At 42.3% G+C, this 27,858-nt stretch overlaps 2 protein-coding genes across 2 annotated transcripts in view; both read right to left on the bottom strand.

Annotated features, from left to right (window-relative positions):
• The window catches only part of LOC118393883 (protogenin A-like), a 41,625-nt gene extending 40,223 nt beyond the window's left edge, over positions 1 to 1,402 (bottom strand). Inside the window, exon 1 of the mRNA XM_035787043.2 lies at positions 1,110 to 1,402. Coding sequence (XP_035642936.1) covers positions 1,110 to 1,176 — 67 coding nt within the window. The 5' untranslated portion in view covers positions 1,177 to 1,402. The remainder of the gene's footprint in view (positions 1 to 1,109) is intronic.
• Positions 1,403 to 5,964: 4,562 nt separating this feature from the next.
• The window catches only part of LOC118378437 (E3 ubiquitin-protein ligase NEDD4-like), a 48,980-nt gene continuing 27,086 nt past the window's right edge, over positions 5,965 to 27,858 (bottom strand). The window contains 25 exon segments of the mRNA XM_035765421.2: positions 5,965 to 8,194; positions 8,290 to 8,362; positions 8,555 to 8,651; positions 9,111 to 9,218; positions 9,316 to 9,375; positions 9,470 to 9,530; positions 9,758 to 9,831; positions 9,972 to 10,067; positions 10,201 to 10,271; positions 10,494 to 10,615; positions 10,819 to 11,048; positions 11,288 to 11,353; positions 11,573 to 11,631; positions 11,721 to 11,775; positions 11,930 to 12,007; positions 13,738 to 13,941; positions 15,638 to 15,757; positions 16,044 to 16,133; positions 16,613 to 16,695; positions 16,698 to 16,770; positions 17,349 to 17,472; positions 17,625 to 17,788; positions 18,371 to 18,467; positions 18,844 to 18,905; positions 19,378 to 19,428. Coding sequence (XP_035621314.2) covers positions 8,092 to 8,194; positions 8,290 to 8,362; positions 8,555 to 8,651; positions 9,111 to 9,218; positions 9,316 to 9,375; positions 9,470 to 9,530; positions 9,758 to 9,831; positions 9,972 to 10,067; positions 10,201 to 10,271; positions 10,494 to 10,615; positions 10,819 to 11,048; positions 11,288 to 11,353; positions 11,573 to 11,631; positions 11,721 to 11,775; positions 11,930 to 12,007; positions 13,738 to 13,941; positions 15,638 to 15,757; positions 16,044 to 16,133; positions 16,613 to 16,695; positions 16,698 to 16,770; positions 17,349 to 17,472; positions 17,625 to 17,788; positions 18,371 to 18,467; positions 18,844 to 18,905; positions 19,378 to 19,428 — 2,421 coding nt within the window. The 3' untranslated portion in view covers positions 5,965 to 8,091.

The following is a 27,858-nucleotide window of genomic DNA, read 5'->3' as shown; positions in this document are numbered from 1 at the left end:
CAACATGTTTTGAGGCATGTTCACCAGTATAATACTTCACATAACACTTTATAACACTTGAATACTTTCTATAACACATATTCTCCAATAAGCAAACACTATACTTGATCTGGTCAAGTTCCATCTGAGCTGGGGGACCCTGTCCCATGTCTCTATGGTACAACACCGGAGATTAGGTAAATGAATAGATGAAAGCATGTCCTATTTAAATTATAGGCCAGTATAGCCTACTATATATATTTCAGAAATACCACATGCACTTTGATAATCAAATTGGCCTACACATTTCCTGAAGGGGGAAAATACAAGCTGTCAAAAAGGTCCAACACCATTCACTAATTAAATAGTTGGAAATCAATTTCAATATATATGTATATATTTTAAACATTTAGCTGATCACCATGTTCGGAGCAGCTACTTCCCACAGCAATTTACACAACATTATATTAATTGTTAATTGCCTATTTTAATTGACTGCATCAAACGTCAAAGAGGATTATTTATGGAGAGAAAATCAGTAGCCAGTTTTTCTATTGATATAATAATTCATTTGTATGTACTGAATGAACATAACATGAGTTAGGAATTGCTAACCTATATGTTGTTTTGCGTTTATCAATATCTCAAACCAGGGCTGGTAATATTGCACAATCCACGTGTATCTGATTGCTGTGTTGTGCTGCACGTATTCAATTTGATTTAGAAACCCAGGTTATCATGTAATTCGAGACACAAGCAAAAACCAAGCATAAACATGTATAGGTTCTGTGTTTATCTAAATGTATAGCCTACATAGAGCAATAGTCGAAGCAGTCAGTTGTCAGCGTGGCCATTTCATTGCCCCCTAAACTCCGGGCAGTGGCAGTGCGTCCATTCATCTATAGAAATCGCAACTAAGGCTAAACTCTTCAATGTGGAATATTCGTTAGTACAGAACACTTCAACTAACTTCGTGTTTATCAGTTTAAATAGCAACCCCTATTAGGATAGGAGTAACGTTATGAGTATGGACACACGTTCAATGTCCAGTTCGGCATTTTCCCACCACTAAATCAGTCACTATCATTTCAATTTGACTTGAAACTCAAACACAATATTAACTGTCTTACCTGAGATTGGAAGGAAAAACGCAAAAAACTGGAAGCGCTGATATAATTTCCTTTTAAAAGACTCCATTTATTCAAATTGTTCTCGCATACTAACTCTCTCAACCACTACCTCCAGTCGAACTACGTGCTAATCCAAGAGGAAAGTGACTGCGCTCCTGATCGCAGCAGGGATTACTTTTTCCTCGGAGCAGATGGACATCACCCCACCCAGTGCTGTGTTCTACGGTTGAGTAATTCATGGGGGAGATGTATGGGAGAGTTCCTTTACCACCATCAGTCGGCGAATCAATACACAGGCCAACATCTTGATCACTTCTATTTTTTTACGAGTGCCATAGCAGGTATACTTTGGTCAGGTGGTACTGTAAAGTTAATACACGAAAGTTAATGCATACAACACATCTGTGCGATTAATGCATATGGTTTGTTAATGTCCCTTATGCCTTTTGAAAACATGGAGCAGACCTTTACTTTGATGACTCATCAGGATCAATGATAATTCAATGATAACTAAGAGGCTTGGGAATTAGAATGATAATTCACCTGGACATAGACATACCTAAATAAACAAGGATATAGAGTTTCAACCATGGAACATGATTGAGTATCATTGAGAGAATATGATCCACATGACCTCATAGATCTGGGGAGCATTATGCACAGCTATCCTGCCTTGAGTGCAGTGTTGAATGATGACTAGAGGAAACCCACCATGAAACTCACAGTTGTTAATGTGCAAGGTGTGACTATGGTCTATTGCTTACTAAGAATTTAATTCCTGGTAAGCATCAGTTCCTTAGGAAAAGTGTGTTTGTGTGGAAATGGCTTTGGAGTTGTAATTCATGTGGATAGTTTGGATATGCAATAAATAATTTATCATACTGTCTGTAAAAAGAACCAGGGCAACGTGTTATATTATGGGTCTAATGTTTATGTGTGTGTGTGTGTGTTTATTCATATTAGGTTATCCCAACAATTTTCTGTTCAAAAGTCCATTCAGATTTACTCAGAACCATCCTATACCAGCTAGCTAGACTGTAGATCAAATTCCCACTCTAACCAAGGTATTGCATTTAATTTCAGATACTATATAGCCAAAAGGATATTGGTCCAACAAAGCATATGACATATTTTACACCTGACAAGGTGAGTTATGATCAGTACTTTAAAGTACTACTTAAGTCGTTTTTGGGGTATCTGTACTTTACTTCACTATTTATATTTTTGACAACTTTTACTTCACTACATTCCTAAAGAAAATTCTGTACTTTTTACTCCATACATTTTCCCTGACACCCAAAAAGTACTTGTTACATTTTGAATGCTTAGCAGGACAGGAACATGGTCCAATTCACACACTTATCAAGAGACCCTACCTGGTTATCATACTGCCTCATCTGGTGGACTCACTAAACACAAGTGCTTTGTTTCTAAATTATGTCTGAGTGTTGGAGTGTCCCCCTGGCTATGAGTAAATGGAAAAAAAAAAGAAAAAAAAAATTCGGGCCATCCAAGATTTTGAAATTATTGATACTTTTACTTTTAATACTTAAGTATATTTTAGCAATTACATTTACTTTTCATATTTAAGTATACCAAAAAACAAATACTTTGAGACTTTTACCAGATGACTTTCACTTTTACTTGAGTCATCTACTATTAAGGTATCTTTACTTTTGCTATCATGTTGTCTTCCAAGCATGCATTTATTTTTAATGCCCCTCAATGACAAGTCTGTATTCTAAGACAAAGGAGTTGCAGTTAAGACTGCTAATAGCCACAGTTAGAGAACAAGAGGAAAATAAAGAGGGTGGTGATAATTACCTATCATAAGTGTTTAGGTTGACAGAGCATCATAACACTTCCCAGTTAGTCTCAATAATTCAGTACCTTTCTTTGTGAGATATCCTACAACATAACTCTGAGTGTCATTAAAATAGCAACCTCCATTGCATAATGCTCAGACACTTACAGACATCTTAAAACCTTTAAAAGCTCTTGGCATATTGGCCTTATACACTATCAGTTGCCAATGCCATATACTATTTACACCATGCATTTATTTTTAATGGCTCTCAAGGACACGGCTGTATTCCAACACCAGTATGATGCGTTTTAAGATAACTCAGGGACACTTGACCAACGGAAAGAAGGTGTTGAAAAATTTGGTCTATATAACATCTTGACCAATGTTCCCACTTTGAAAGTGACGACATGGATATAGAGAACTGGTAGAAGAACTCATTGTGTATACTTGCGTAATTAAACATAATTGACAAATTAAAATGTTTCGGTCACATAGACCTTTATTAAGGCATATGGGTAAAGATAGATACATTTGTGTTTGTTTCAACATGGGCCGGTAAAAGTCACTCCATGTCAAACAGGACAACTGCACTGCAAATGGTCACTCTGGAGGAGAAAAAACTGTTTATGGAAATGAGGCACTCTCTCAACCACTGAGAACTAGGCTCAGCAATTACCAGGAAGCATTGGTAGGAGCAGGACAGCTGCTGCTTAAATGCAGATATTGATCCAGTGTCCATGTTGTATTATGGAGTGAGTTTGACCTTCCTCCCTGCTCTGGACTCTCATTCAGCAGCAGGGCCCAAGGCCCAGCTGTTGTGTTCTTGAGTGTCCCCAGCCCAAAATATAACCAAACCAAAAGCTGATTCTCACAGTCAAGGATCAAGGTGTGCACTTCAACAAAGAGAAAATGGATGAAAGCTAAGGTGTAAAAGTGGTGATACAGAACTATTTTAGGAAATATAACTGAACTCGTGAAATATTTCAAGTTAAAATGCAAGTACAAGGACTTATGATTCTTCATTGAAAAAAAAATCTAATTTAAGATCTTCTAATTTTGAACTCACATTGATTTACAATGTATAGTGCCTTATGACTGTAATAACTCTAAAATCACTTAGCCTAATATTGTTTGTTGGTCTGAACAATCATTGCGGACACACTATGATCCTCTTATGTAATATTACTACAACCATGTGATCCATCACGATAACACCCAGTAGGCTGCGTAGAGATATACTACAGTACTGTCCTAACAAATCATTGTATTAGAAAGATGTTTGTTTGTGACCCAGGCTAACCTGCACTTACATAAAATGTGAAAGTGAATATACAGCCTCATTTATGGTGACCCCTCACATGGGAGGGGGGTCTCGAGGATGTTCGATTAGGAATTGGTTTTGGGCACCTGCCAACACGACACTGTTAGGGGGTGGAGTGAAGATAGAACTGCACATGGATGGAGGTTGAGCTCTGGGGCCAGATCAATAGGTTAAAAGGGGGGTGGGGGGTATCCGGCACATCCAAGGCCTTCTGCTATTGGACAAGCCCAGTGTCATCCTGCTTCCATACAGACCCATCCTCACTGACCCCAGCAGCATCCAAAAGGCTGGCCTGAATTGTGTGTGACCTACCACCTGACCCTTCAGCCTGGGGGAGTTGGTCTTTAGCCAGCACTTTGGGGAAAACAGGACAGTTGTGGTTAAGCTGAATCGTATGAATGAGCCCTGCCTGCTTTAGAGGGGAAGACTTCCATTCACTTATTTGGGGATGTGGACATGAAGCCAGGGTTAGAGTTAGGGTTTTGGTTGAAGGTTGATCTGTATTGTGGACATGAAGCTACGGTTAGCGTTGTGGTTGAGGCTAGGGTTGAACTGGGATGTGGACATGAAGCTAGGGTTTTGATTGAGGGTTGATCTGGATGGTGGACATGAAGCTACGGTTAGGGTTTTGGTTGAGGGTTGAACTGGGATGTGGACATGAAGCTAGGGTTAGAGTTAGGGTTTTGTTTGAGGGTGGATCTGGATGGTGGACATGAAGCTAGGGTTAGAGTTAGGTTTGTGGTTGACCTGGGATGTGTGCATGAAGTTAGGGTTAGAATCAGTCCAAATTGACTAACACTACATCACTGATTTGATGCGCTCGAACACAGCCAATATGTAGGCAGTGTTCATTGTGGTCAAACAAAACCTCTGTATCCCGGTGATGACCGGAAAAAGCTATGTTTTAAAGCTATATAACAAAAAAAGTGCTTATTGCAGTTGACTTAAAGAGCATATGACACATACTGAATAGTAAAGAGCTGCATGTCTTGAAAAATGAACTAGTCTTAAAATAGACAAATTCTGTCATCAAAAAGTGCAGAATAAAAGTAATCCTCTGGCTTGTAGATATCGAACAACTATACTGAACAAAAATATAAATGCACCATGCAACAATTTTACTGAGTTACAGTTCATATAAGGAAATCTGTCAATTGAAATAAATTCATTAGGCCCTAATCAATGGATTTCACAACTGGGCAGGGGTGCAGCCAATCAGAATGTTTTTCCCCACCAAAGGGCTTTATTAGACATACATACTCCTCAGTTCCATCAACTGTCCAGGTGACTAGTCTCAGATGATCCTGCAGGTGAGAAGCCGGATGTGGAAGTCCTGGGCTGGCATGGGTTACACGTGGTGAGGCCGGTTGAACCTACTGCCAAATTCTCTAAAATGGCGTTGGAGGCAGTAGAGAAATGAACATTACATTCTCTGGTAACAACTCTGGTGGACATTCCTACAGTCAGCATGCCAATCGCACGGTCCCTCAAAACTTGAGACATCGGTGGCAATGTGTTGTGACAAAACTGCACATTTTAGAGTGGCCTTTTATTGTCCCCAGCACAAGGTACACCTGTGTAATGATCAAGCTGTTTCATTGTCTTCTTGATATGACACACCTGTCAGGTGGATGGATAATCTTGGCAAAGGAGAAATGCTCATTAACAGGGATGTAAACATATTTGTGTCCAATATTTGAGAGAAATAAGCTTTTTGTGCATCTGGCTCATTTCTGGGATCTTTTATTTCAGCTCATGGGACCAACATTTTACATGTTGTGTTTATATTTTTGTTCAGAATAATATGAAAGAAGATGGTGGCATTTTCAATTGATTCGATTTTCTAAATATGTTGCCATTTACTTTGGCATGCAATCAAAACATGTTGTTTTCAACAAGATACAAGTTTTATTTCATTAAAGCAATGATAGAAAATCCACTTAGTTGTCAGAATTACGTTTGACACAATATATAAATTAAGTATCTCTTAAAATAATGAATTATAGAGTATGGGATGTTAACAATAGATCCATTCAACTAAAGGATAAGAGCATGTCAAAGATTGGGATGATCAAATTCTATGATAAATTACAATGCCTTCATTTGTAATGTAAGTCTTAATTACCAGTGAAATGAAATGTGCTTTTTTCTTCCATGGCAATTCAAATGTACTCAAGTCAAATGTGCACTTAAAAGCAGAGGATTTGAGCATGAAATCATACTCAACGTATGCATTCTGAAATTGATAGTTTGGCAAAGATCAAGACACTAAGACTTTTAGAACTATTTTAACAAAGTGCTTTACCTTATAAAAGCACAACTATAACATTTTGATTTAAGATAAATAAAAAAAAACATATTTTCCTTCAACAATCTGTAAACATACCAGATAGTGTAAACATGTTTTGTACCATTCATACAATACATTCTTTGATAGAGCACACCACTGCATATGTACAGTCAATTCCCTCAAGATAATCAAAGGCTAAAAAAGACATTCGCAGAAATCTTTGAGAATTGATACTATCCATTTCTTGATATTAATTCAATAGAGTTGTTACATAGAGCAATTTGAAAAAAATACATGTACTAAAAATAGAGTATTATACTGCTCTACAACACCCATGAATAGAGCAGGGCTCTCCAACCCTGTTTCTGGAGACCTATTGTCCTGTAGGTTCAGTCCAACCCTAATCCAGCGCTTCTGATTATATTAATTAGTTACAACTGGGGTTGGAGGTGAAAACCTACAGAAGGGTAGTGCTCCAGGAACAGGGTTGAGAGCCCTGGAATAGCGGAATAAAAAAATAATACATCCATCACTGAATTTAAAAAAAAAATCAGCAGAGGAAACATATTTTGCAAGTGTGTGTGCAAGAATGAGAGCGCAATGGCAACATGGTTTTTCAATGGAGTCTAATGTGGAGTCGTCAGTTCTGTGATATCCCCAGTAAGCTATACAAAAGGTGCATTCACTGTCCATTGCTCAGACACATACTTTGTGATTGTAAAAAAAAAAAAACATTAGGAACACCTGCTCTTTCCATGACATAGACTGACCAGGTGAATCCAGCTGAAAGCTATCATCCCTTATTGATGTCACTTGTTAAATCCACTTCAAATCAGTGTAGATGAAGAGGAGGAGACAGGTTAAAGAAGGATTTTTAAGCCTTGATACATGGATTGTGTCTGTGTGCCAATCATAAGGTGAATGGGCAAAACAAAAGATTTATGTGCCTTTGAACGTGGTATTGTTGTAGGTGCCAAGCGCACCGGTTTGTGTCAAGAACTGCAACACTGCTTGGTTTTTCACACTCAAGTTTCCCGTGGTCCACCACTCAAAAGACATTCAGCCAACTTGACACAACTGTGGGAAGCATTGGAGTCATGGGCCAGCATCCCTGTGGAACGCTTTCGACACCAGTGTATATACGGTAATGTATATCGAAGTCCAATGTCAATCTCCTCATGATAAATATTCTATCATAGATGAACAGTAATATCTGTATGATATAATGCATTTGATAAATTGTATACAGATCTGGTTTAAGTATACATACATATTTACGAGACACAAAAAAACTATTTGTAAACTTCACAGACCAAGAGTGATTTAAGAAGTGATTTTCACTCATCATCCATCCCTTCCACTGTGCAGGAGAGAGGAGCACCAAAGACTTTGCTGTCTGTGATTGTTCTCCATCTTCTCAGGCGGTTGGCAGGTCAGGTCTGGACCTGAATATTGTGTGTTTTATCAGCATTAAACAGAACTACAGCACAAAACTTGGTGCTAGCCCTCAGTTCACTGGCAGTAACTGCCATTTTAACATCTGCGCCATAGGCCACACACTCCCCTAATCCACTCCATCAAAGCCTTGTGCATTCTCTATGGCGATGTGTAGCTTCTCCCTCAGCTCCTCAAACGACTCATAGGGAGGCAGATCCAGCCGGTTGAAGCTGAAGACGGTAAAACAAAACAAAATTCAAATGCACATTTGTTGCAGTAACCAGGTAGGACTATTAGCCAAACTGCTGTATTGTTAGTTACTCACCATGTGTGGGCTCTAGGTAGTTTGTCTCGTGTTCCCCACTGCTCAATGGTAAACAGCTGTGGTCCGTTAGACCCTGTGATTTCATAACATAAAACAAGATTAGGGGGAGAGAATCATATACAAACACCTCTGGTTACAACTCAGAATCCATGTTTCAAAGTTCATATCAATCTATGTAATGACAAAATGGTTAAAAACATACCTAGAATGTACCCTATATTATACAAATGAGTCTTAATACAGAGAAGTAGAGAGGAGGACTCACCATAGAGCTCTGCAAAGCCATTCATTGGGACCCGGGAGGTGCCAGTCACAAACTGCAACAGGCGGATACGCTTCTCTGCATCCATCAGCAGAACAGTCTGAGAATGACAAAATATCATTCAAATAGCTGTAATGAATATTGAGAATTCACCCAAAAACTAAGGATGCACCGATGTGGAAATTCTGGGCTGATATCAGATATTTACCGATATCCAATGTGTTCCTGGGAGTTTTCACTTTCAGGAATGTGCTAATAATAGCTAATAGCTCAAACCATTTGGACGCTAAAGCCAAATTCATAGGATGAGTTTTTCTTCAAGTTGCACTGACCACCTTAAAAAAAATGCCACAGACCCCTCAGTTTGTCTCCGCCACTAATAGCGGATACATTTCAGTCCCCATCATTGTCCTTTGTCTCCACATCAGACAGATGTCGACATAATATTTTTAACCAATTATCGTCCGATACCGATATCGTCACCAATAAACCGTGCATCCCTAAAAAAAACACTCTAGAATCCAGAGGCTTCTGCTCTAGTGGTGGAGTGTCCTCTTACCTTCCAGAACCACAGGATGACGGGCTGGTTGGGACAGTAGCCATTCTTGTACTTGGTGTTCTCCCTCCAGTCGTTCACATCCACGTCTCCCAGGCCACACATCAGGAGCTAGAGAAAAAAAACCCAGACAGAACATCACTCAACGATCTGGAAAGATAGGCTCTCAGTCATGCATACATCTCAGAATGATAGGAATGAGACCCACCTCCAGCTCATTCTCGTCAAAGATCTTGATGAGATCCTGGGGTATCAACTCATAGAATCCCTAAGACAAGAGAGAGGAACACGCAATAAGTCAACAGTTTCTTTCAATCTTATCATAACTCAATCAAAACATCTCAATAAAACCTAGTGTTTACCTCCTTGAATGCGGTCATCTGCTTCAGTATCCTGTTCACGAACCTCCACTGCATGACAAGACTGAAAAAAATGGTTTATTTTGAAATGGAAGCATTCAAAAGCCCTAATAATTTCTAATTTATCTAATGATGCAGACATGTGGTGGGTGGTGGTTTCATTGTCCATTTGCAAACCCATTAAATATGTGACTTGTGGGTCACCTACAGGTAACCAGCTGAACAGCACTACATGGCAGTGAGTATGAGGCGTTTTTCCTCTTTCTACCAGCAGAGGGCTCAGGTGCTTACTGGATGTATTCCTTCTTGTTGTCATCGGTGACTACTATTTCAGATCCTGCTGGCTTCAGCTCATGCTGGTGTGTCTAAATGGGAGGAAATGTGATGTCAGCATGACTGATGCCAGAGTACCACTTAGCATCGATTTTAAAACCCCTTCAGTCAATAGGCACAAGATAGAACAGAACATACTTGGGCCAAACAACAAATAGGAAGCAGGTCCCACCTGTCCAAAGAGTTCTTCGTCTATGGTGAACCTCAGATCCAGGTCTATCGGGTCATTCTCCAATATCCACTTCAGGGAGTTGAAGTACTCACTGTCCTGAAATAACAACACACAAAAACACCATTACCACTAATGGTGAAACACTGCTGTTATAGATGTCTGATTTATCTACTATCTGATTAGGTGATGGGAAGATGTGAGAGTAATCTAGATATTATTAGGTACCTACCACAGACTCCATGTCCTGTAGAGTAATGGGCTTCTGCAACATCATCTTGTAGAAAGGCCTGATGAAGAAGGCTAGAAAAAAACATGTCAGGATCTGTGCAACACTCCTAATCCTTGTGGCCCTAGCATAGAGCAGTCCTCAGCTCTTCGTTCTCACTCACTCACTCACTCACTCACTCACTCACTCACTCACTCACTCACTCACTCACTCACTCACTCGTGTCACACTACTATTATACGAATTAATGAACTTTTAACAGACACATGAGTGAAATCACCAGCAGTGAGACTCACCGTCCAGCAGCTTTCCATGGTAGACAGCCATGCCTGCCACACGGCCAATGAACTTGAAGTAGGACAGGTGGTCCTCATTGCAGAGGCCTGAGTTGGGGTTGATCTGCAGAGTGTAGTTGTCCCTGCCCCAGAACATGCAGAGGAGAAACTTAACACAGCTCTAAAGTCATCCAAATCCTTCTCTGATCCATTCCAGAACATATCCCATCATTAAAATGATTCATAATGCTATCAGAGATGTTATTCACTAACAGCTCCATTAAGGGCCTGTTCCATTTTTCCTTGCCTGAAAATGGAATTCTAACACATTCAAATAGAGACTCACGTGGCAGAATACTCAAACAGCCCATAATAGGGGTTGAACATCTCCTTGGAGATTAGGAAGAACCACTCCCTGGCCACGCCCCCGTAATCCAAGCCCTTCTCTCCCTCAAACTCCACCCACAGCCGCGCCTTCAGGAAGTCGGCCCTCTTGATTGACAGGATACGTCTGTAGGAGTCCTCTAGCACGGTGTTCCGCCTGAGCTTCATCTCAAAGCGGTTGGGGATGTCAGCCTGGAATTGGAGATAGAGCATGCTGAGTGAGTGGACATCAGGTCAGGGGATGTAGCTGGACTAAATGTCATAGAAGATATTGTGAGGATGATTGAGAGAAAGATAAGATAGGCTTTTACAGTGTGAATATGCTGTATATCTGACCTATTTGTGAGGTTTAGCTGTAATAACAGAACATTAAGAGCATAGGGCCTTCAGTAATTACAATGATTCCCTGTCTTGGTAAAAACATTGCTCACCGGTTTCTTCAGCTTCTTCCGGAAGTATTCATACTTCTGTTTATAGTCTCTGGAGTAAGGCACAGCCTAGAATAGACAAGGATAGGAGATGCAATGACCGGAAATCAATTATGAACACATGATGAATTATTCGGTTTTATGGCCAACCTGGAGAACCTGACTCCAAAAAGAGAATGGGCCATATTGCATTCCTAAAATTACTCTACCGGAATCTAATAAATAAAAATCTCTAACTATAGCTTTAAATTACTATTAATATTTTTTTTAAAGATCATCTATACTTACTGGTCCAGTTATGGCTGAATTCTGCAGTCTGGGGTCATCCCATTGTGTGTTCTTCGTGTCTGAAAATACATCAGATTTATTCAGCATTGGTAGTCGGCATATGCATTTTTCACTCATTTTGACAAATTGTAGTACATGTCATACATACTGTGATCTATGTAGAATATCCTCCCATCACTGTGGACCCTCTCCTCCCAGCCAGGCTAAGATAAGGGTAGCACAAACATTACTCACATAATTTTCCCCTTAAAATCAAACCATTCACTCAGCAACTTTCAACTTTAAGAGGCTCATGACACTGGGCTGCTAAATGCCTTCTTAGAATGCTATTGGATATGATATCATTGTAAAGCTTACCGGCATTGGCCCGAGGTCAGTTGGGTCTAGCGAAGGTCTCCTCCTCATGTGCACAGGAATCTTCAACCTGGGGTCTTCCTGTTCACAGCCAGATAAAAAGGAAATAAGTCACACAAACAGGAAGGAGCAGTGAGAATGGCAGTATTGTCCAGTGGATAACTGGTCATTCTGGCCATGATGATGCGTGACAAGACTCTATAGGTAGGGCCTGGGGGTATTTATTGATCATGTGACCTGATCAAGAAAAACGACACCAGTCAAAAGTTTGGACACACCTACTCATTCAAGGGTGTTTCCTTATTTGTACTATTTTCTACATTGTAGAATAATAGTGAAGACATCACAACTATGAAATAACACATATGGAATCATGTAGTAACCAAAAAAAGTGTAAAACAAATAATTTAAAATATATATATATATATTTGAGATTCTTCAAACTAGCCACCCTTTGCCTTGATGACAGATTTGCAGACTCTTGGCATTCTCTCAACCAGCTCCATGATGTAGTCACCTGGAATGCATTTCAATTAACAGGTGTGCCTTGGTAAAAGTTAATTTGTGGAACTTCTTAAATGTGTTTGAGACAATCAGTTGTGTTGTGACAAAGTAGGGGTGGTTACAGAAGATAGTCCTATTTGGTAAATTCCAAGCCCATATTATGGCAAGAACAGCTCAAATAAATAAAGAAAATCGACATGCCATCATTACTTTAAGACATGAAGGTCAATCAATCCAGAAAATGTCAAGAACTTTGAAAGCTAATTCAAACCATCAAGCGCTATGCTAAAACTGGCTCTCATGAGGACCGCCAGAGGAAAGGAAGAACCAGAGTTACCTTAAGAGTTAACACACTCAAATTACAGCCCAAATAAAGTCCAAGTAACAGACACATCCTCAACATCAACTGTTCAGAGGAAACTACGTGAATCAGATCTTCATGGTCGAATTGCTGCAAAGAAACCACTACTCAAGGACACCAATAAGAAGAAGAGACTTGCTTGGGCCAAGAAACACGAGCAATGGACATTAGACCGGTGGAAATTTGTCCTTTAGTCTGATGAGTCCAAATTTGAGATTTTTGCTTCCAACCTCCGTGTCTTTGTGAGACACAGAATGGGTGAACGGATGGTCTCTGCATGTGTGGTTCCCATCGAGAAGCATGGAGGAGGTGTGATGGTGCTTTGCTGGTGACACTGTCAGTGATTTATTTAGAACTCAAGGTTACCATGGCCACCACAGCATTCTGCAGCAATTTGCCATCCCATCTGGTTTGCGCTTAGTGGGATTATCATTTGTTTTTCAACAGGATAATGACCCAAAACACACCCCCAGACTGTGTAAGGGTTATTTAACGAAGGAGAGTGATGAAGTGCTGTATCAGATGACCTTTCATCCACAATCACCCGACCTCAACCCAATTGAGATGGTTTGGGATGAGTTGGACCGCAGAGTCAAGGAAAAGTAGTCAACAAGTGCTCAGCATATGCGCTCCTTCAAGACTGTTGGAAAAACATTCCTCATGAAGCTGGTTGAGAGAATGCTAAGAGTGTGCCTCATCAAGGCAAAGGGTGGCTACTTTGAAGAATCTCTAATATAAAATATATTTTTATTGGTTTAACACTTTTTTGGTTACTACATGATTCCATGTGTGATATTTCATAGTTTTGACATCTTCATTATTATTCTACAATGTAGAAAATAGTACAAATAAAGAAAAACCCTTTAATGAGTAGGTGTGTCCAAACTTTTGACTGGTACTGCATGTCCTTTTAAGAGTGGTGGTATGCAGGTGCTTGCTTTCTCACCCAGGAAGTGGTCTTAGTGTTGTGGTCGATGAAGAAGGGTTTTCCGTTGGGGGCATTGCGGACCTCCCAGCCTGCAGGCATGAAGCCACACTCCCTCTGTGAGCCGGGGGAGTGCTGGGGGGAGCCCTCAGGAGAGAGCATGGGGGGCTGGTACACAGTGGCGTTCTGGGACAGAACAGCCTGGGCTGCTGCGTCTGAGGTTATCTGAACCATGGAAGGAGAGACTAAGATTAACACTATTGATATACTCAATAAGAGGGTGAACTGGATTCTACATCAACATTATCTACAATGCTTTCGGAAAGTATTCAGACCCCTTGACCTTTTCCACATTTTGTTACGTTACAGCCGTATTCTAAAATGGATTAAGTACAAAATTATCCTCAGCAATCTACACACAATACCCCATAATGATGAAGTGAAAACAGAAATTCCTTTTTTACATAAGTATTTAGACCCTTTGCTATGAGACTCAAAATTGAGCTCAGGTGCATCCCATTTCCATTGAATATCCTCGACTCCATGTTTCTACAACTTGGAGTCCACCTGTGGTAAATTCAATTGATTGGACATGATTTGGAAAGGCACACACCTGTCTATATAAAAGGCTCCACAGTTGACAGTGCACGTCAAAGCAAAAACCAAGCCATGAGGTCGAAGGAACTGTCTGTAGAGCACAGACAGAGGATTGTACTGAGGCACAGATTTGGGGAAGGATACCAAAACATTTCTGCAGCATTGAAGGTCCCAAAGACCACAGTGGCCTCCATCATTCTTAAAAGGAAGATGTTTGGAACCACCAAGACTCTTCCTAGAGCTGGTCGCCCGGCCAAATTGAGCAGTCAGAGGAGAAGGGCCTTGATGGTGGTCACTGACAGAGCTCTAGAGTTCCTCTGTGGAGATGGGAGAAACCTCCAGACGGACAAGCATCTCTCCACCAATCAGGCCTTTCTTGTTGAGTGGCCAGACAGAAGCCACTCTTCAGTAAAAGGCACATGACAGCCCGCTTGGAGTTTGCCAAAAGGCACCTAAAGACTCCCAGACCATGAGAAACAAGAGAGTCTCTGGTCTGATGAAACCAAGATTGAATGGCCTGAATGCCAAGCGTCACGTCTGGAGGAAACCTGGCACCATCCCTATGGGAAGCATGGTGCTGTGTGGATGTGTTTCAGTGGCAAGGAATGGGAGACTAGTCAGGATCGAGGGAAAGATGAACGGCGCAAAGCTCAGAGAGATCCTTGATGAAAACCTGCTCCAGAGCACTCAGGACCCCAGACTGGAACAACGACCCTAAAAACACAGGCAAGACAACACAGAGCTTCAGGACAAGTCTCTGAATGTCCTTGAGTGGAACAGCCAGAGCCTGAACATGAACCCGATCGAACATATCTGGAAAGACCTGAAAATAGCTTTGCAGCGACACTCCCCATCCAACCTGACAGAGCTTGAGAGCATCTGCAGAGAATGGGAGAAACTCCCCAAATACAGGTGTGCCAAGCTTGTTGCGTCATACCCAAGAGTACTCAATGAGAGTACTCACTGCCAAAGGTGCTTCAACAAAGTACTGAGTAAGGGTTCTGAATACTTATGTAAATGTTATATTTTTTGTATATTTTTTTTATATCAATTAGCAAAAGTTTATAGAAACCGGTTTTTGCTTTGTCATTATGGGGTATTGTGTGTCGATTGATGAGGGGAAAAAAACGATTTAATCATTTTTAGAATAAGGCTGTAACGTAACAAAATGTGGAAAAAGTCAAGGGGTTTGAATTACTTTCCAATGGCACTGTATCTACACAAGTTAAGTGGGTCCTGATTGTCTTTTCACATGACTTTGAAAACTTCTTTAGTGCACTGTGGTTTGAGAGAAAGTGAGAGCAAAAGGAGCAATGCAGCCTACCTGGATGAGTGGCCGTGTCCAAGTGGTTATCCTGCTGTTGTGATTGACGTAGTAGGGTCTGCTCTTACTATCCTGCTTCTCCTCCCAGCCTGGAGGCAGCCCCACTGAGGTTGCTAACAACTATTGAACAACATAAAGAGAGAGAGAGGCATCAAACAATCCATACAACAATACCTCAAGTAAACAGAACAATAACTTCCTCTGAATCACTGAGCTACATGCTCAAACCTGATGACTGCATTCTCACTGTCCTTACATCATCTGGGGAAACTATGGAAGCCACACTTACATGCTGAAGCTGAGCTCAGATGACCCTATCCCACAAATATTGCTGTAATACATGAGTGTTGTGCTTCCCTGTGCTGCGGTGTGTGGGCACAGGGGATTCAGGGAACGTAACACACACCACAGGATGAACAGGGTGCTCCTCTACTGTCAGAGTCTGGGCACTGCCTCTGCGACTGGAGTGACTTGAATGACTGGAAGGGCCCTGCAGCTGAAGAGAGCAAGACGACAGAAACTACAATCATTACCCATACACGTGTTAGGCACATATTCTCCAGCTCTAGACAGGCACTAATACCTGTCTAATACTAAAATATTGAAGTCCCTCAAGGATACCGCAATTGCATTACATTTCTTTAATATTATGCAAGGGCTTGCAATTTCAACCAATCAGTGTCCATTTACTGCAAAATATGGTTCAATCAAGCCACACAGATAAAAACGTTGCATATTGCCATGTAAAATGTTAAAATTGATGTAGCAAAATCTATAATTTTTGAATATCACAACAAATCCCAGCGAAATACTGGAGAGACTGATTACAGCTGTGTTGTTATAACACAGTGTGTTTTCAGTCCCTTCTTAGAACTGTGGAAGGACCCTGTTCAGGAAGCATATCCCCAGTCTGAATTTGGGTGTCGGGCGATTGGTAACGGGAGTCCGGTTAGCGCTGGCCAGTAAATTATTCACCTGGAGGGAGGTACGTCGTTTGCCGGATGTGGCACCCAAGGCCTGGAGGCGACTGAGCTCGTCACAGAAGGAGTGAAACTCCAGGGGGAGTGGGGTGGAGGGGGGGAGCGCTGGCTGTTGTACAATGTGGACTCATCCTCTGTTATGATTTCCCAACTCTGGAGCAGAGGAAACAAGACACACGAAGAGTTTACCATCTGTTCTGAAGGATGTCTTGATAGTGTTAAGTCATTGTCTTCTCATCTGGTTGTGAGCTAAGAAAACAGTTCTGACCTGCATGTTCTGCCACAGAGTGACGTTATTACAGAAAACTGACATGTGATATGATTTCAGTAGGGCAATCTTTTTTTTGGGGGGGGGGCGGGGGGACTTCGAGGAACACCCTGATCGTGAACTTGATCTTGTTAAGGGTCACTCTGAACTATCCTGACATTTAGTCATTTGCTCAGTTAGCAGCCTCTAAAGAGAGGGGCTAGGACCAGAAAACATGGTCGTAAGATATGGTCCTTATAGGTCTGGGCCTATATATCTTAGGTAGGTCCTATAGTTGGACAGCACACCACGAACAGTTGTTTCATAATCATACCAGAGACCACAAAAAGATATAACAGAATCTCATCTCCAATTCAATATCAAACTCAGGAGAATAACTGTAATTACATTTGAATTTAAAGTGACATTTAACTTTAAATGTGAATTGTTCAATACATTGATTGAATTTCGACTTGAAAATAACCTCAGTTGACTCTTGTTGTCTGTCGTTGGAGTCCTCTTGGTCGGAGATCTGCCTGCGGGCGGTGAAGGCGTGCTGCGCCTCCATGTGGATGTTCTGCCTCTGCTCTGCCTCTACATGGCTGTCTCTACATAGGGAAACACACACACTCACAGTCAACTTCTCATCTCTTGACCAACCAGGTGTTACTGTATTCCAATACTACCAAACTGTTAAAATAGCGCTAGATTAAGTTCAAGCTGTTAGAATAAAGACATGACAGGAGAACCCCAGACTTACTGTACTATGGGCCTGTGCCACTGTGTGGTCCTGGTTTCGTGGTTGACATAGTAGGTCCTGCCCAGGTTGTCCTGCCTCTCCTCCCAGCCAGGGGGCATTGCAGGCAGCAGGTGGTTGTGCCTGGGACCGGACATGTCCTGGCCCTCTAAAAACTCCCAACTAGGCTGCACAACAAAAACAACTGTTACACAACATGGCACATGCAGATGTCAACATTGCCCAAATCCTCTACATGTTTGTTCAAGTCAAACAATGTCTTGGCCACTACTCAGAAAATTCAGTGGCAAGCATAGGGACTCATACTTTACTGAAGTTTGGCTTCAAATCATTCTAAGGAAGATGTCAGCATATTCATCAAAGGCCCTGGACCCATGGTGAGACAAATATAGATTGGCCTTTTGGACATGGTGTTCCTAGCCACTGCTTACATTAAGCATGTTCAAGAATGATGACTGGCTGGTTTTATCAATAACTATCAGGATGGAGATGGCAGGCAATCAGCCATCTTGGCTTGACACTGGTAAAATGAGCCTGGTGTCTTTTCTCCTGGCTCTGAGCACTAATATGCTGTTACATGTATATACTGAAGCACGCCGGCTGAGCAACAGCCAAGGCACGTAGATTAGACACTGTATATTCAAAGGAGGAGGGGGGTGACGGCGTGGGAATATTCAATTTCAGGGGGTCAGGGGGCAAAGAGGGCAGGAGGACAGGGGGCAGGTTGGTTGGGTGGGTGGCGGTCTTACATCCATGTCTTCAGTCTGTTCTGCAGCATCCTCTGAGTTGTTTTTGGGTAGGTAGGTCATCTTCAGACGGAGATGACCTTTGACCCTGGATTTGTGACTGCATCAAAACAAAAACTAAACACTTAACAAAAAATACATGGAAAACAGTGCACCTTCTAAATAACAGTAATGTGAGCCTCTTAGGTGTATCAAATATCAGACACACAAATGTCATTCCAACAATCTATCATTGTGACTGACTCAAATATGAAATTGAGCTTTCTCCAAGGCAAAATCAATATGTACTTTATGTAGCTATTTGAGCTTAATTTATACACCTCAGGAAAGAAAGGCAAACTCACTGGAATGAAACAAGTTAATTTATGCAATGCCAAGACTGAATGTGATAAAAATGTCAAGGAAAATGTCACAAAGTAAATCCATGTTAAACCAGGAAGGATAAGCGGCTTGAATAATCATGAAATAATGCCAACCTTCTCGGGTGAAGTAGAAAATCCTTGAATGTGTATGGCCTTTCAATGTTAGGATTTTCTGTCTGAAATAAAAAATAAATAAAAAGTATTTAAACAGTTGAAATGCTCTATAAAGATATTTGCTGTATAACATCTACGCATGCAGTAACTGTATATCAACAGTAAACAAGTCCTGTATAGACAGTAGACAGTGAGGTAGGTCCTGCTGTAAATGCTATGAAAAGGAAGGCAAAGGTAACAAACATGGAGGACTGTAATTCCATAACTATGGACAATGTTGTGGAAAGGACTCTGACATGAGGGTGTTTATGTTTACATGAGTGTGCCTATGACAGTTCATTGGTGAAGATAAGTAACTATGTAAAGTGTACAGATCTCCGACAAATTATATCTAAAGGAGAACATGGAACACCAAACAGCAGAGACTATCCTACTCCTTTAGACATGGGATTGGAAACATGTTGATTTAGGAGAATTGGTTTCCACATACATTATGCAAGTGCTAAATAAACTATTTCCTTGCACTAGGCTCACCGGTATCTGGTGTAATGGTACATCCACCTGCCCCAGAAAGTCATCACGTGTCTGTGGAAGGATATAAGAGATTGTAATGGGGAGTCATGTACAGTAGTCATTCATGAGAGTCCATCAAAAAAGGGAGTGGTTACAATGTATCGGGCATGTTTGCGGACTCGCACGCACACACACACAGCTCAAGCGCAAAAGGTATGAGTCACACACACACACACACACACACACACACACAGTATACCACATGACTGGCCTAGATAGATAATAATTTTCCATGACACAGTCACCTTTACAGCACCACTTCATTATGTGCCACCAGCCCTCATGGATGATTTAGTTGTAAATGTATTCATTGGCACATTATACACATAGTCTTATTAGACAAGGCGGTCGAAAAATGGCACTGCACACAATCCCAAATTGACATTAGAAAATGCAGATGACCCCACTTGGAAAAATTATATCTAGTTAAAGCGAAACTTCAGGATTCTGACAATGAAGCCCTTTATCTGCTTCCTCAGAGTCAGATGAACTCATGGATAGCATTTGTATGTCTCTGCGTGCAGTTTGAAGGAAGTTTTTAGTTTAGTTTATTTTATTTTTACAGGGACAGTGCACATTAATCAACGTTTCAGTAAAAGTGCCGGTTTTAGCCAGCCGGCTAATTTTCAACCGCAGTCCCTGGGCAGGTTATTAAAAACAATTACAATATAGACAATAGCACCATAGAACAAGCAAGACATAGCAACATAGGACAAGCAAGACATAGCATACAGACAGAGCAACATAGGACAAGCAAGACATAGCATACAGACAGAGCAACATAGAACAAAAAGCAGCAAGACAAGTTTCTGACAAACGTTAGTGCAATTGCTAACTAGTGTTTGCACAATGACTGGAAGTCTATGTAACTGCAGTGCTAGCATATACCATAAGACGTCCAGTCATTGCGCTAATGCTAGTTGGCATTGGCTCACGAAACTACCTCTCAATTCCTTTATACTGGATACAGAGACAAAAGGGGCGGCAGGTAGCCTAGTGGTTGGAGCGTTGGGCCAGTAACCGAGTTGGTTGGCTGCTAGATCGAATCCCCAAGCTGACAAGGATGTTCTGCCCCTGAACAAGGCAGTTAACCCACTGTTCCTAGGCTGTCATTGTAAATAAGAATTTGTTCTTAACTGACATGCCTAGCTAAATAAAGGTTCAATTAAAAAAATAAAGGTAAAGGGCTTCATTGCCAAAATCACAAAGTATCCCTTTAATGGTGTGTATTCATATTCACTCAATTTTACATCCCGCAAGCTGTCCCAACACATGAAATTGCATTCTAATAGTGTTACATTTTATTGTAAGTGGCTGACACTAAAAGGTTGCATTTTACACCCATTTTCTCAGGGGACCCAATTTCAATTTCAGGGGAGCCCACCCCAAGGTTTGAAACCACTGTATTAGACATGTGGATTGAATAATTCAGGGGTTATTAGCCCACAGTATAGAGCATTAGACGTCTTAATATGTAGTTGTGGAGCAGTGTCCTTTCTAGAAAAGGTGATTCTGACTGAGTGACGTCTCTCGAGACAGGCTCCAATGTGACCACTGCTATAACGCAGTTACTGTAACATGTTCCTATGCAACATACATCACCCACCTTCCAACATCAACAACAACTGAAAACAACAACTGAAAACACAGTGTTGTGCGGGTCGGCTTCATGACCAAATAAACACCCTCGGCACATCAAACTGCCCAGCAATAGTATGGAGACGGTTCAATTGAATGGATATAGACTGTTCCCCTCCTCCTCTCATTCCTTCCCCATGCCTTTCCTTGGCAGTGAAGCCAAGACAAGCAGGCTTTGGAGAGTCCATGTTGAGGGACACAATGTACAGCCTGAGAATTTGCTACTCTGATCTCGTGACATTCTCTCAGGAACATCACAGAGGGGACTCATTAAGGGATTAATCACATGCTTACTAACATCACTCAAAGAACTGTCAAACCAGCCATATCAAAATTAGCAAGAGTGGAGTGTGTGATTGATCAAGTCAGAGGTGTATGGGAGCAAGAATGGTTTCTGGTGGAAATAAACTTAATATTCATGTAAATCTATAAAATCTGGACCACCTTTACTCCACACACAGACGCATACAATGCTCTTCCTCGCCATCCATTTGGCAAATCCATAATTCTATCCTCCTGATTCCTGCTTACAAGCAAAAATTAAAGCAGGAAGCACCAGTGACTAGATCAATAAAAAAAGTGGTCAGATGAAACAAATGCTAAACTACAGGACTGTTTTGCTAGCAGACTGGAATATGTTCCGGGATTCCTCTGATGGTACACCACATCAGTCACTGGCTTCATCAGTAAGTGCATCGATGACGTTGTCCCCACAGTGACCGTATGTACATACCCCAACCAGAAGCCATGGATTACAGGCAACATCCACACTGAGCTAAAGGCTAGAGCTGCCACTTTCAAGGAGCGGGACTCTAACCTGGAAGCTTATAAGAAATCCTGCTATGCCCACCGACGAACCATCAAACAGACAAAGCGTCAATACAGGACTAAGATCGAATCATACTACGCGCTCGTCGGATGTGGCAGGGCTTGCAAACCATTACAGACTACAAAAGGGAAGCACAGTTGAAATCTACACAGTGACAAGCTTACCAGATGAGCTAAACTACTTCTACGCTCGCTTCGAGGCAAATAACACTGACACATGAAAGCACCAGCTGTTCCAGAAGGCTGTAATACCAACATGCCTTACGAAGACCATCATAGTGCCCGTGCCCAAGAACACTAAGGTAACCTGCCTAAATGACTACCGATGCGTAGCACTCATGTCTGAAGTCATAAAGTGCTTTGAAAGGCTGGTCATGGCACACATCAACACCATTATCCCAGAAACCCTAGACCCACTCCAATTTGCATACCGCCCCAAAAGATCCACAGATGATGCAATCTCTATTGCACTCCACACTGCCCTTTCCCAACTGAACAAAAGGAATACCTATGTGAGAATGCTGTTCATTGACTACAGCTCAGCATTCAACACCATAGTGCCCTCAAAGCTCATCAATAAGCTAAGGACCCTGGGACTAAACATCTCCCTCTGCAACTGGATCATGGATTTCCTGACGGGCCGCCCCCAGGTGGTAACGCCGATCCTCAACTCAGGGGCCCCTCAGGGGTGCGTGCCCAGTCCCCTCCTGTACTCACTGTTCACTCATGACTGCGCGGCAAGGCACGAATCCAACACCATCATTAAGTTTGCAGACGACACATTGGTAGGCCTGATCACCAACAACAACAACAAGACAGCCTATAGGGAGGAGATCAGAGACCTGGCCGTGGGGTGCCAGGACAACAACCTCTCCCTCAATGTGATCAAGACAAAGGAAATGATTGTGGACTACAGGTAAAACAGAGGACCGAGCACGTCCCCATTCTCATAAACGGGCTGCACTGGAGCAGGTTGAGAGCTTCAAGTTCCTTGGTGTCCACATTACTAACAAACTAACACAGTCCAAGCACACCAAGACAGTCGTGAACAGGGCACAACAAAACCTATTCTCCCTCAAGAGACTGAGAAGAACTGGCGTGGGTCCTCAGATCCTCAAAAGATTTTACAGCTGCACCATCGAGAGCATCCTGAGACTGGTTGCATCACTGCCTGGTATGGCAACTGCTCGGCCTCTGACCGCAAAGCACTACAGAGGGTAGTGCGTACGGCCCAGTACATCACCAGGGCCAAGCTTCCTGCCACCAGGCGGTGTCAGAGGAAGCCCCTAAAAATGGTCAAAGACTCCAGCCACCCGAGTCATAGACTATTCTCTCTGCTACCGCACGGCAAGCGGTGCCAGAACGCCAAGTCTAGGTCCAAGAGGATTCTAAACAGCTTCTACCCCCAAGCCATAAGACTCCTGAACACCTAATCAAATAGATACGCAGACTTTATGCATTACCCCCCTTTACACTGCTGCTACTCTGTTATTATCTATGCATAACTTTTATTTATTTTTTATCTCTCCCTACATGTACATATTACCTCAACTTACTGGTGCCCCCGCACATTGACTCTGTACTGCTACCCCCCATATATAGTCTCGCTATTGTAATTTTACTGCTGCTCTTTAATGACTTGTTACTTATATTCCGTATCCGTATTTTTTTTAAACTGCATTGCTGGTTAGGGTCTCGCAAGTAAGCATGTGACTAATAACATTTGATTTGATAATATGGAGTTGGTCCCCCCTTAATGCTATAATAGCCTCCACTCTTCTGGGAAGGTTTTCCACCAGATGTTGGAACATCGCTGTGGGGACTTGCTTCCATTCAGTCCCGAAGCAAGCACTGGATGTCATAAGGTGAATGCACCAATTTGTAAGTCGCTCTGGATAAGAGCGTCTGCTAAATGACTTAAATGTAAATGTAAATGTAAGCACCAGTTACCCTCGAGCTAGCCTCGAGCTAGGCCCATCTCCTGGCTAGCCAAAGAGATCCACCAGCCAATTCTTGGGATACAAAACCTCTTTGCCAATTGGCCTGGACCCTTTACTGCTGACACGGAGCCCTGCCAATCCAACGCGACTAGTCTGTCGTAACTGTCCGAGGTAGTTTCAACAGGATCTTCCGTTGCGACGTCGCCAGATGCCCATCTGTTAGCCCCGACCCGCTGGCTGTCTGAATCGCCGTGTCTCCAGCTCGCCTAGCGTAGCAGCGACTACGGAATTGGCTTCCTGACTCATCGAGTGCTACTCATTGGACCCTATGATCAGTCAGCTACACATGCCTCGTCTATTGCGATTTTGGTTAGTAATTGTCTTATTTCACCTGCCCAATATGCCTTCGATAGCCCTTTTGTTCCATCCCCCACACATGCTGTGACCTAACCTGGCTTAACTGGGGCCTCTAGAGACAAAACCTCTCTCTTCGTCAGTCAATGCCTTTAGTTTACCTCCACTGTACTCACATCCTACCATACCCTTGTCTGTACATTATACCTTTAATCTATTCTTCCGCACCCAGACATCTGCTCCTTTTACTCTCTGTTCCGAACACACTAGACGACCAGTTCTTATAGCCTTTAGCCATACCCTTATCCAACCCATCCTCTCTTCCTCTGGTGATGTAGAGGTTAACCCAGGCTCTGCAGCCCACAGCACCACTCCCATTCCCCAGCCACTCATTTGTTGACTTCTGTAACTGGAAAAGCCTTGGATTTATGCATGTTAACATCAGAAGCCTCCTCCCTAAGTTTGTTTTATTCACTGCTTTAGTACACTCCGCCAACCCTGATGTCCTAGCCGTGTCTGAATCATGGCTTAGGAAGGCCACCAAAAATCCTGAAATTTCCATCCCTAACTATAACATCTTCCGACAAGATAGAACTGACAAAGGGGGCGGACTTCCAATCTACTGCAGGGATAGCCTGCAGAGTTCTGTCATACTATCTAGGTCAGAGTTCATACTGTTAGGTGACCTAAACCGGGATATGAGCACCTCCTCCCAGCTGTCCACTGCACTGAGGCTAGGAAACTCTGTCACCACCGATAAATCTACATAATCAATCATTTCAATAAGCATTTTCTATGGCTGGCCATGCTTTCCACCCGGCTACCCCTACCAACAGCTCAGCACCCACTGCAGCAACTTGCCCAAGCCACCCGCTTCTCCTTCACCCAAATCCAGATAGTTGATGTTCTGAAAGAGCTGCAAAAGCAGGATCCCTACAAATCAAATCAAATTTATTTATATAGCCCTTCGTACATCAGCTGATATCTCAAAGTGCTGTACAGAAACCCAGCCTAAAACCCCAAACAGCAAACAATGCAGGTGTAAAAGCACGGTGGCTAGGAAAAACTCCCTAGAAAGGCCAAAACCTAGGAAGAAACCTAGAGAGGAACCGGGCTATGTGGGGTGGCCAGTCCTCTTCTGGCTGTGCCGGGTAGAGATTATAACAGAACATGACCAAGATGTTCAAATGTTCATAAATGACCAGCATGGTCGAATAATAATAAGGCAGAACAGTTGAAACTGTAGCAGCAGCACAGTCAGGTGGACTGGGGACAGCAAGGAGCCATCATGTCAGGTAGTCCTGGGGCACGGTCCTAGGGCTCAGGTCCTCCGAGAGAGAGAAAGAAAGAGAGAATTAGAGAGAGCATATGTGGGGTGGCCAGTCCTCTACAAATCAGCTGGGCTAGACAATCTGGACCCTCTCTAAAATCTATCGCCAAAATTGTTATAACCCCTATTGCTAGCTTGTTCAACCTCTCTTTCGTATCGTCTGAGATCCGCAAAGATTGGAAAGCTGCCACGGTCATCCCCCTCTTCAAAGGGAGACAATCTAGACCCAAACTGTTATAGACCTATATCCATCCTGCCCTGCCTTTCTTCGAAAGTCAAGTTAACAAACAGATCACTGACCATTTTGAATCCCACCGTACCTTCTCCACTATGCAATCTGGTTTCCGAGCTGGTCATGGGTGCACCTCAGCCACGCTCAAGGTCCAAAATGATATTATAACCGCCATCGATGAAAGACAGTACTGTGCAGCAGTCTTCATCGACCTGTCCAAGGCTTTCGACTCTGTCAATCACCGCATTCTTATCAGCAGACTCAATAGCATTGGCTTCTCAAATGACTGCCTCGCCTGGTTCACCAACTACTTCTCTGATATAGTTCAGTGTGTCAAACCGGAGGGCCTGTTGTCCGGACCTCTGGCAGTCTATGGGGGTGCCACAGGGTTCAATTCTCGGGCCTGCTCTTTTCTCTGTATACATCAATGACGTCGCTCTTGCTGCTGCCGATTCTCTGATCCACCTCTACGCAGAAGACACCATTATCTATACATCTGGCCCTTCCTTGGACACTGTGTTAATCTTGGAACTACCCATCCAGAATCCTGGAGAATTGTCATCAACTAATTAGCATAGCGCAACGGCCAAATAATATTACTCGAAAATATTCATATTCATGAAATCGCAAGTGAAATATAGCGAAACACGGCGTAGCCTTTTGTTAATCACCCTGTCGTATCTCAGATTTTGAAATGATGCTTTACAGCCAAAGCAAGACAAGCATTTGTGTAAGTTTATTGATAGCCTAGCATAGTATTATGTCCAGCTAGCAGCAGGAAGCTTGGTCACGAAAATCAGAAAAGCAATCAAATGAACCGTTTACCTTTGATGATCTTCGGATGTTTACACTGACTCGCAGTTAGACAGCAAATGTTCCTTTTGTTCCATAAAGATGATTTTTATACGCAAAATACCTCTGTTTGTTTGTCACGTTATGTTGAGAAATCCACCGGAAATAGCGGTCATGACAACGCCAAAAATAATTTCAAATTATATCCATAATATCGACAGAAACATGGCAAACATTTTTTTATAATCAATCCTCAAGGTGTTTTTCCAATATCTATTCGATAATATATCAACCGGGACAATTGGCTTTTCAGTAGGACCGAGAGGAAAAAATGGCTACCTCTTTCTTTTAATGCAAGAATCACTCAGAGCCCTCAGCTGGCCACTTACGCAATGTGGTCCTTCTTCAACATAAAGGTGTGAAACTACATCTAAAGACTGTAGACACCTTAGGGAATACGTAGAAAAAGGAATCTGGTTGATATCCCTTTCAATGGCCAATAGGGATGCATAGGAACACAACGGTTTCAAAATATGAGTCACTTCCTGATTTCAGGCTTTCGCCTGAAATATCAGTTCTGTCATACTCACAGACAATATTTTTACAGTTTTGGAAACTTTTCTATCCTAAGCTGTCAATTATATGCATATTCTAGCACCTGGTCCTGAGAAATAGGCCGTTTACTTTGGGAACGTTATTTTTCCAAAAATAAAAATAGTGCCCCCTAGCTTCAACCTCCAAACAAGCTTCAATGCCATAAAACACTCCATCAATGGCCTCCAACTGCTTTTAAATGCAAGTAAAACTAAATTCACACTCTTCAACCAATTGTTGCCTGCACCCGCCAGTCCGACAAGCATCACTACTCTGGACGGTTCTGAATATGTGGACAACAACAAACAAAGCCTCCTTCACTCATGCTGCCAAACATACCCTTGTAAAACTGACTATCCTACCGATCCTTGACTTCGGCGATGTCATTTACAAAACAGCCTCCAAAACTACTCAGCAAACTGGATGTAGTCTATCACAGTGCCATCCGTTTTGTCACCAAAGCCCCATATACTACCCACCACTGCGACCTGTATGCTCTCGTTGGCTTGTCCTCACTACATATTCATCGCCAAACCCACGGGCTCCAGGTCATCTATAAGTCTTTGCTAGGGTAAGCCCCGCCTTCTCAGCTCACTGGTCACCATAGCAACACCCACCCGTAGCACGCACTCCAGCAGGAATATTCCACTGGTCATCCCCAAAGCCAACACTTCCTTTGGCTGCCTTCCAGGTCTCTGCTGCCAATGACTGGAACTCCCTCTCTCACTTTAAAC

The sequence above is a fragment of the Oncorhynchus keta genome, chromosome 14, assembly GCF_023373465.1.
Source record: "Oncorhynchus keta strain PuntledgeMale-10-30-2019 chromosome 14, Oket_V2, whole genome shotgun sequence".
NCBI classification, from domain to species: domain Eukaryota; kingdom Metazoa; phylum Chordata; class Actinopteri; order Salmoniformes; family Salmonidae; genus Oncorhynchus; species Oncorhynchus keta.
This window is presented reverse-complemented; position numbering and strand designations above follow the sequence as displayed.